This window comes from Heptranchias perlo, chromosome 40 (genome assembly GCF_035084215.1).
Source record: "Heptranchias perlo isolate sHepPer1 chromosome 40, sHepPer1.hap1, whole genome shotgun sequence".
NCBI lineage: Eukaryota > Metazoa > Chordata > Chondrichthyes > Hexanchiformes > Hexanchidae > Heptranchias > Heptranchias perlo.
This window is the reverse complement of record NC_090364.1, coordinates 7,948,476-7,958,744: the sequence shown is the minus strand read 5'-3', so window position 1 is coordinate 7,958,744 and position 10,269 is coordinate 7,948,476. Positions and strand designations below refer to the sequence as shown.

Sequence of the window (10,269 nt, the reverse complement as noted above, 5' to 3'; positions counted from 1 at the left end):
TATTCCCCGCAGATAATCTGAGCAGAGGAGCTGTGCCAGCGAAAACCCTCTCACCATCTGCGCAGGAATTACACAGCTAAAAATATCCAGTTAGGGCCGGGGAGGCGGGGGGGGGGGGAATGAGTCCCGATGAGTCGCACCCTTTATTTCCGTCAACTTTGGAGGGGGAGGGAGGGGGGAGGTCTCAGAGTGACACGGCCCTTCTCACCTCAGGGAGTGCAACCCCTCCCTCCCTCCTCTACCACCCACCGCCGCCCTCTATCCAGATGTGCAACGCGATTCCGTGCTGAAAAATTAGGGAGGCGTTAGCCTCAATCTCGGATGTTTTCGAGTTTCGGTTGTGATGCCCCCCACAGCCAAATAGCACCGCTCTCTAGGCCTGCTTTCTCCTGGACACTGCCGCGAGCAACACCCGGGGAAAAATGGACATGCACAGGGTTGGGGGGGTACCAGAGAGCGCCCATGGAACCTGCAAATCACACCCCCCACCTTCCCGGTAAGGGGTCAGTGCCCCAAGAAGAGGAGGGGGTAAAATATTGGCACGAGTTGGAGGGAGGGGAGGAAAGAAGCGGAATAAATCACTGAGTCACGCAACCAGGGAGAATATCCACCCCCTCCGGACCCGACTAATCATTTATCGGAAGTTCATATTCAACTTGGAGCAACCCCAAACAGAGAGAATGGGGGCAATGACACAGTTTAATAAGACAAAACGTTTTAAATAAATATCGACATGAGAACAGGCCAGAAGCAGAGGAACAAAATAAAACGAAATGATCGAATTTATTTCCCGAGCCTGAGTTAGGATGGGGAGACTCAACGCGTGTAAGGGGGAGAAAGATCTGATCAGCTAAGTGCTCCCCAGTAAGAGGGGGTCATGCCAGAATCCGACCGCTGTATCCCTCACTGGAGGGAGAGGGAGGGGGACACAGAGCTGTCGAGGGGAGGAGGGGGTGCAGACTAACTCGGGTACGGAGGCAGCAGTTAAAGACTGTTGCCGATATTTAACCGGCCACCGGGCAGGTCTGTGTGGCTTTCGGCCTGCTACTCCCGCGGAGGCATTAATGAGTTAATTTAAAGTGAAGGGGTCGACTCCGGGGGTCAAATCAGCAGAGTGAGGAAGGTCGGACGGATGTGTCATGTGCTTGTAGACAGCGACATCATTTTCCGAGATCATATTTTTGCAGCAGAAACAAACGGTGTCCTCTGACCTTTCTGTAAACGGGCCAACCGTTCATAAAGCCCAGGACAAGGGAGGCGGACGCCAGGAGGACTGGGCCTCATTCAGTCCAGAGTGGGCAGTAGCAGGAGTGAGGGCCGCTCCCCAGGTAAACTGCTTCCCCCTTCACCAGTTCACCACGTTTTAAAAAAAGAACACATTCGCACTGGGGATTGTGGGCGCCGCTGGCAAGGCCGGCTTTTTATCGTCCGTCCCCAGTGGCCCTGAGAAGGCGGTGGGTACGATTGAAGTGGCTCGCTTCGGAGGGCGGTTTGTCGAGGGGCCCGAGTCGCGTGGAGGCCCAGATCGAGATGTTTTCTTCCCCCCTAAAGTGAACATTGGTGAAACGGTCGGGGTTTTTTTTTTAACGACTGCCTGCAGTTCATCAGGCAGGTCTTTAGGATTTTGCACGACGGGTTACGACGAGGGGCACTGACCCGTGTGTTAACCCAGTCAGTGCGGGGGGTGGGAGTGGAGGAGGCCAAAGGCCACTGTAGGCAAATCAGTGGCTCAGAGTATTTCCCCCCTTCCCATGCAATGGGGTTGTGACAAGGGCCTCGTTTGGGGAGACTTTCGAGAGAGAGGAATATAAGAATTTTTTAAATAAAGACTAGCATGGCACAAAGCATTGAACACAGAGTTGTGAAGTGTCTTCTGTCTGCAGGCGTTGGTATCCGGCTCCCTCACATTCTGACCACACACTGACCGGTCTAATGCTCTGGCTGGTCGAAGATATTTGCGATAGATCTAAAAGAGAAAAGATCATGGAACAAAATCCTCCAATATCAGAGTAATGCCTCGATTTGCGAAAGCGGGAAGCTTGGCGTCACGCGAATCAGAAACTGGGAAACACGCCCAGCATTAGAACGTGCCTCAGGAGCTGTACAGTCCCCACCACTCACACCGTTCCTGCTTGTCACGGCCAGCTGCCTATAGCGGGCAAATGGCTCTAGAACCATCAGCGGGCCGACTGTTTCAGGCAGTTCGAGCAGCTGTTAAAGGGCCGCACTTCAGCCCCGTTCAACTCTCCAACACTACGGGTGAAACTGACTCAGACCGCTATCTCTCTCTCTCTCTCTTGTTTGGATCATTACTGGGACATTTAGACAGAATGGGAAGTGTCGAGACTGAGAATGAAGATTCCCTCCGTGCTTTTTAATACATTTCTCGTTTACACCCAGCACCGCGTAAAGCGGGAAAATTGTGTTGACGCCAGCTTGCCCGCTATAAGTGGTGGGGATTGTGCCTCCCTTCAGCCTTCTCCTGTCCTGGAGTCACCGGCTCTGTCTCGGCTATGTTTCCACAGGTGGCTACTGCTCTGATACCTTGCCCAAAGAGCCATTTTTCAAGTGCGAGAGCAGAGTGTCAGCAGGCTATTCAACTGTAGTGAGGCGTCACAACCAAGCGCCATCCTGTTCTCACCAGCGGGGAGGGGGTGGGTGGGGCTGATCGAGCTCCCATTCCTAACACAGGGCCACTCATCCCACCTTCCCAAGGATCCCCAGCCTCAGCTCCTATCAGCTGACTCGGCACAGAGCAGGGCAATAAGCAGGGATGCTCCTAGTTGGTATGGCAAAGCACAGCACTGGGCATCGCATGTACCCACCGAGTCACCAAAGAAGCCAGAGCCTTTTAAAAAGGACACATATCTCGGTGCCAGGCTGACTTTCCCCAATTGCTTCTCACTAGAGCTATTTCACATTGCAGGAAAAGCATCGACAACAACAACTTGCATTTATATAGCGCCTTTAACACAGTGAAACATCCCAAGACGCTTCACAGGCTAAAGTTTGACACTGAGCCACATAAGGAGATATTAGGACAGGTGACCAAAAGCTTGGTCAAAGAGGCAGGTTTTAAGAGGCATCTTAGAGGAGAGAGGTGGAGATGCAGAGAGGTTTAGAGAGGGAATTCTAGAGCTTTGGACTTAAGCAGCTGAATTTAGTTTGGGGTTTACAGCTGGGACCAGAGAATAACTATGATGTCAGTGTGTACCATCCACAGGATGCACTGCAGCAACTCGCCAAGGCTTCTTCGACAGCACCTCCCAAACCCGCGACCTCTACTGCCTAGAAGGACAAGGGCAGCAGGCACATGGGAACAACACCACCTGCACGTTCCCCTCCAAGTCACACACCATCCCGACTTGGAAATATATCGCCGTTCCTTCATCGTCGCTGGGTCAAAATGCTGGAACTCCCTTCCTAACAGCACTGTGGGAGAACCTTCACCACACGGACTGCAGCGGTTCAAGAAGGCGGCTCATCACCACCTTCTCGAGGGCAATTAGGGATGGGCAATAATTGCCGGCCTCGCCAGTGACGCCCACATCCCATGAACAAATAAAAAAAAACTGTATTTTACTCACTAGCCCGACAAAAATCCCTGCATTACTTTTTCCCAGTCATTAAAATATCTGAAAAATGCCTCTGTTACATAATGTGAGCTGACAGGCAGTTTTACTCACTGGTATATTGTTGATGAGAATTCATCTACGTAACTCCCTGAAAATAAGGAAAAAAGAGACATATTTAGTTACTCTCTGTATCGGAATAGAGGAGAAGCCAGTGTCACTGACTGGACACAACAAAGGAAGGTCGACTGACCACAACTCCACAGTGAGTAATCCTTACCCTGCTGAATAAACAGGAACTCTGTCCAGTTACACAGTGAGTAATCCTTACCCTGCTGAATAAACAGGAACTCTGTCCAGTTACACAGTGAGTAATCCTTACCCTGCTGAATAAACAGGAACCCTGTCCAGTTACACAGTGAGTAATCCTTACCCTGCTGAATAAACAGGAACTCTGTCCAGTTACACAGTGAGTAACCCTTACCCTGCTGAATAAACAGGAACCCTGTCCAGTTACACAGTGAGTAATCCTTACCCTGCTGAATAAACAGGAACTCTGTCCAGTTACACAGTGAGTAATCCTTACCCTGCTGAATAAACAGGAACCCTGTCCAGTTACACAGTGAGTAATCCTTACCCTGCTGAATAAACAGGAACTCTGTCCAGTTACACAGTGAGTAATCCTTACCCTGCTGAATAAACAGGAACTCTGTCCAGTTACACAGTGAGTAACCCTTACCCTGCTGAATAAACAGGAACTCTGTCCAGTTACACAGTGAGTAATCCTTACCCTGCTGAATAAACAGGAACTCTGTCCAGTTACACAGTGAGTAACCCTTACCCTGCTGAATAAACAGGAACTCTGTCCAGTTACACAGTGAGTAATCCTTACCCTGCTGAATAAACAGGAACCCTGTCCAGTTACACAGTGAGTAATCCTTACCCTGCTGAATAAACAGGAACTCTGTCCAGTTACACAGTGAGTAACCCTTACCCTGCTGAATAAACAGGAACTCTGTCCAGTTACACAGTGAGTAATCCTTACCCTGCTGAATAAACAGGAACTTTGTCCAGTTACACAGTGAGTAACCCTTACCCTGCTGAATAAACAGGAACTCTGTCCAGTTACACAGTGAGTGACCCTTACCTTGCTGAATAAACAGGAACTCTGTCCAGTTACACAGTGAGTGACCCTTACCCTGCTGAATAAACAGTGACTGTATACAGTTACACAGTGAGTGATCCTTACCCTGCTGAATAAACAGTGACTGTATACAGTTACACAGTGAGTGATCCTTACCCTGCTGAATAAACAGGAACTCTGTCCAGTTACACAGTGAGTAACCCTTACCTTGCTGAATAAACAGGAACTCTGTCCAGTTACACAGTGAGTAACCCTTACCCTGCTGAATAAACAGGAACTCTGTCCAGTTACACAGTGAGTAACCCTTACCCTGCTGAATAAACAGGAACTCTGTCCAGTTACACAGTGAGTAATCCTTACCCTGCTGAATAAACAGGAACTCTGTCCAGTTACACAGTGAGTAATCCTTACCCTGCTGAATAAACAGGAACTCTGTCCAGTTACACAGTGAGTAATCCTTACCTTGCTGAATAAACAGGAACTCTATACACTAACATGCTATGATATAAAATAAAAGGTTAGAGATAAGGAGAAGGAAACAGCTCCAAACACTACCTACCTGGTTTGCAAACTGTTTCACATATTACAGGGCAGACATAGCAGAACTGACAGTACTGTGGAAAAAAGGAAAAGAAACATTGTTTATAAAACAGAGATCAGGAGCAGTGGGGCTCGTCACTAAATAATGCCAGCCAGGATCAGAGGTAACGAGTAGCAATGAAGGATTCAGTTCCAAGGGATGGGAGACATACTGAGAGACTGGAGATAGAGGGATAACTGTGGGATTGGTGTTGGAAGGTGAAACTCACTGCAACATTGGAGATGGAGACAGAAACATACTGAAAGATTAGAGATGGAGATCTGGATATAATGAAGGATGGGAGACAGAGGGAGACACAGACAGAATGGAGATAGTGGATAGACACACTGAAGGAATAGAGATGGAGGGAGAGAACCTTAACCCTAACATTATGAAGAACTGGAGGAATATAGAGGTAGATTTTCCAGTTGTGGAGTTCTGGCGAGGGGCGTAGTCCACCGGGAAATTGCGTTCACGTAACCATTGATTTTCCATTAATGGACGGAACGCGCCACTGCGGTTTGCCGATACACGCTCCTGGTAACGAGGCTCTCTCAGCGTTGCTGCAGTGGACGTTCTTACCTTGCAGTCCTCACAATGCTCACTCTTGTCTCCTTCTTCACAAGGACATTTCTCACATTCATCGCAGTGCTGTGGGAGGAGGAGAAAGGAATCGTGTTTAATGTAAGAAGCTTCTGATAAAAGAGAGGGTTCAAAAACTGGTTAAAATCCAGAGCAGACGGAGGGGAAGAGGTCGCCTCTGTTTGTTTGGGGGCAGTTGCGTTATATAGTGGCTCTGGAATGAAGGTATCACTAAGCACAGTCTCATTGAATTAGTCTATAGAACATTGTCCTTTCACTTCTGGAACCTGGTTACAATATTATTGATACAGGTATGGGAGCTCACTATTGACACGGGGATGATAGCTCACTAATATGGGTGTGGAAGCTCACTATCATTACTAGTTGTGTATCTTATTATTAATACTAGTGTGACAACTCACTATTGTTACAGGCGGGAAGCTCATTACTGATGCAGGTGTGAGTGGTCACTGTAGATACAGGTGTGAGCAATTGGTATTGATGCAGGTGTGAGAGGTCACTATTTGTACAGGTGTGAGAGGTCACTATTTGTACAGGGGTGGGAGGTCAGTATTGTTACGGGTATGAGCTTGCACTATTATGTCACTCTCTGCCTCCAGTTCCCTCTTGGCTGTGCCTGGGGACTCAGCTTCACCTCGATGTAACAGAGAGGGAAATCTCCCCTTGTGCGTCAGGACAGGGAGGGGAGAAAACACACAAAAAAAATCAAATCAGAGAAAAAGGGATAAGATCTTGAAAACTGTAATATTTCCGCTGCGAGTTAGCTGAGTCATGTCGACAGGCTGATTAACAAAGCACCATCTCCACAATTAGCTCCTAAATCTACATGAATCCATGGAGTAAAGTTTCAATTTGCTGACCAGGTGCCAGACTAAGGGGTCATTGGAAATGAAAAACGGGCAGATAATATAACGGATGGCTGATCCACAATGCCAACATTACAGCCGGGCGGCCAGTTGGGAATCGAGTCCTGTTTGTGTGTCCGAGATGATCAGCAATTGCGTCCCACTCTGATACAGAGATCAGATCAATCTCAGTCTTCAAAAGAATTTGCCCAAAGTCTCTCACCTCACAGAAGGCACAGTAACCGCACAGGGAGCCATCTCTGTATTCTCCTTCTTCCTCCTCTCCTTCCTCAGCTGCCAAGGAACACAAGGAAAAAGTTTAGTTTAAAAGAAATAAAAGATGAAGGAAAAGTTTAGGGTTAGGGTTAGGGTTAGGGTGAGGGTTAGGGTTAGGGTGAGGGTTACCTCGTATGTGATATTCCTTAGAAAGAAAGAACTTGCATTTATATAGCGCCTTTCATGACCTCAGGACACTTTAGAGCCAATGAAGTACTTTTTGAAGTGCAGTCACTGTTGTAATGTAGGAAGCGCAGCAGCCAATTTGTGCACAGCAAGATCCCACAACCAGCAATGAGATAATGACCAGATAATTGTTTTAGTGACGTTGGTTGATGGATAAATATTGGCCAGGACACCGGGAGATATATAAGATATCACAGTGTCTGCAAATCTACGATATGTGCAGGTTCTGCTAATTATAGACGACAAATCACTCTTTGGGTGGCTTATGCATGACACAATTATGTAAAATATAGCCGGCTACAATAAACTGGGACTCCCTTACTGCATTAGACTGCAGCACCCGCCCTGATCGGAGCCAGGGGTCTGATCTTCACTCCTGGGGGCTGATGGCATACTAAACCAAGACTCTGCGAGCATCATATCACTGTCCCCCTCTTGTCCTTGGGTTCCTCAATGGGGTATCCAACCATGGGTACAGTCGGTAGTTCTGATCCCTCAGCGTCCATTAACCCGGGCTTCCTGGCCCTTCAAATAATGGATTAAGGATGGGTCCTTATTGATCTCCAGATGTGCAAACACACCTGCCTGCCATGCCTTCCATGGGTCTCCTCCTCAAGAACCCACAAATAGGGACATATGACCAGAGGGATACCCTATATCCTCGCAAAGGTGCACATAATGGTCATTTCTTGTTGAAGATGCAGATAAAAGGTGCTGCTTTAAGAAACCCCAATATGCTTCACTAGATTCTGTTCTCCCTCAGTAGCAACACACCAATCAGGGATTGACAAACAGCTAGACAGGATTCTGAAAACCAGCAATGTATCTTTAACAGCCTGGACACCAACTAAATCTGTGAGACGTCGCACGCAGTTCCCATTTTAAATGGGTTGTTACATATATGTGTTTTTACGCTGGATATTCTCCTTGAGTTCAGTGTCATGGATCACTACCATCAGCAGACCTCATGTCCCTTATGAACCAGAGTGCATCTTTACCGGCCCAATATCCCAGGCGAATGTGGTGAGACCCAGGGGTCAAACAGAGAACCCTTGTCATTGTATTCCGGCTTGCTGGAATATATTATGTATTGCCATGTTTTCAGCAGGTGGGAAAATACATACTATCAGAGCGTGGTCAGGTTATAAACCATGGAACATATTTATTGAACATTAAACAGGTAAATGAGCAATACACAGTACAGACAGCATATTTATAGTAATTACAAACTTTACTAATCTCCTTGAAATATCAAAAATAGAAAAATGTTGCTTCCCCTGTCATTACCTCTTAACATAAAATTGGCCCATTAAACACAGTCACTATTTCTCACATGGCTATATACCACTTCAGAGCCCTCTGAGCAGCTCCACAGCCTTGGACTGACTGCTGTCATGTTGCAGTACATTCAAGATATAGCTCCAAATTAAAATATACAGGGTCTGCTATTCCCTGTACAATACAGTTTGTCTGTTATCCCATTTAATATACTCAGGTTTTGCTCCTCTCTATAATATACACAGGTTCCCTATGATATACACACAGCTCACCTGCTCAATGGGTGGGATATCCAGAAAGAGCCCACTCCATAAGCCCATCATTATCTGAAATCTGTGCTGCACATTGATGTACTTGCAATTCCATTTTCTAAAATTGACCATGACTGCACTGTGGGAGGTGCCGTCTTTTGGATGAGACGTTAAACCGAGGCCCTGTCTGCCCTCTCAGGTGGATGTAAAAGATCCCATGGCACTATTTCGAAGAAGAGCAGGGGGAGTTCTCCTCAGTGTTCTGGACAATATTTATCCCTCAACCAACATCACTAAAAACTGGTCATTATCATATTGCTGTTTGTGGGAGCTTGCTGTGTGCAAATTGGCTGCCATGATTCCTACATTACAACATTGACTACACTTCAAAAAGTAATTAATTGGCTGTAAGGCACTTTGGGACGTGCTTAGGTCATGAAAGGCACTGTCTAACTGTAAGTCTTTCTTACTTTCATCCGAAGGACGGCACACCCTCAGTGTTAGTACTGAAGGGTGAGCTTACATCTAAAATCCTGGCGTGGGACTTGATCCCACAACTTTCTGCCTCAGAAACGAGAGAGCTACTGAACGCAGCCCAGCAGACACGTTGAAAACATCGCACTGTTCCTCTTTATTGGGCATGTGGCAACCTAGAAACTCTCAAAAGCTGACAAATAGTTCTACAAAACCTGACAATTCAGTAACAACTCAAAAAACAGCCCAGAGTATCAACTTGTGATCATGCTTTACCATGACAGAGTGAATTAAATTCTATTGAATACATGGGACTCGGTGTTAGAATCCAAGTAGGAATCATGTATCCCACATTATCAGTGTGGGCCCAGATCTTCTCCCAGCCTCTGAGTTGCCCAGGGACACCCTGAACCTCCCTTGTGCACAAGTGTGAACATTGAGCACTTGCGTGGCATGTGGGGTTCACGAGCACGCGCAACCTCACCGATTTGCGCAGGCGTGAAAATCCCCAGGTGCTCAATGTTCACACTTGCGCACAAGGGAGGTTCAGGGTGTCCCTGGGCAACTCTTCACAAAAAGTGCCTCCGGCTGCGAAAAAATAAATAAATCCCTGATTTCAGCCAGAAAAAAGCTCATGCCTGACAAGGGCTGAGGAAACACTGGAACCCCAAACTTACACTGCAGCAGCCCAGGAGGAGCAGCCTTTAATCCCCCGTATTAAAGTAAGTTTTGCAAAAAAAAAGACTTACTTTTTGCTGTCGGCAAAAGAACATTTCATGGCCATTTTCTTTATTATATATGATGGGGAAGAACCACTGGTTTGTTTCAAGGACCTCTGGTTAGGCCGCATGTAGAGCTGGAAAGCCTGAGCGGAGTAGGCCTCAGCGCTGCCCAATGTGTCGGGGGGGGTCCTTAAACAGGCCTTACATCGCAAGGGGGCCTAACATCTGTTTTAGGCAGCCACCCAGGGCTGCCTGGAAAGCTGCCTTTACCAATATGGCAGCGTCCACAATGCAGGCACAGATGGGGTACGGCACCTTTTGCCCTGAAATTCTTTTCC

General features: G+C 47.3%; 1 protein-coding gene across 1 annotated transcript in view; it reads right to left on the bottom strand.

Annotated features, from left to right (window-relative positions):
• Positions 1–681: 681 nt before the first annotated feature.
• The window catches only part of LOC137305643 (sarcoplasmic reticulum histidine-rich calcium-binding protein-like), a 13,756-nt gene continuing 4,168 nt past the window's right edge, over positions 682–10,269 (bottom strand). The window contains exons 2-6 of the mRNA XM_067974531.1: positions 6,968–7,038; positions 5,879–5,947; positions 5,276–5,330; positions 3,687–3,723; positions 682–1,966 (exon numbers count right to left, since the gene is read on the bottom strand). Of these exons, the coding sequence (XP_067830632.1) occupies positions 1,930–1,966; positions 3,687–3,723; positions 5,276–5,330; positions 5,879–5,947; positions 6,968–7,038 (269 nt within the window). The 3' untranslated portion in view covers positions 682–1,929. The remainder of the gene's footprint in view (positions 1,967–3,686; positions 3,724–5,275; positions 5,331–5,878; positions 5,948–6,967; positions 7,039–10,269) is intronic.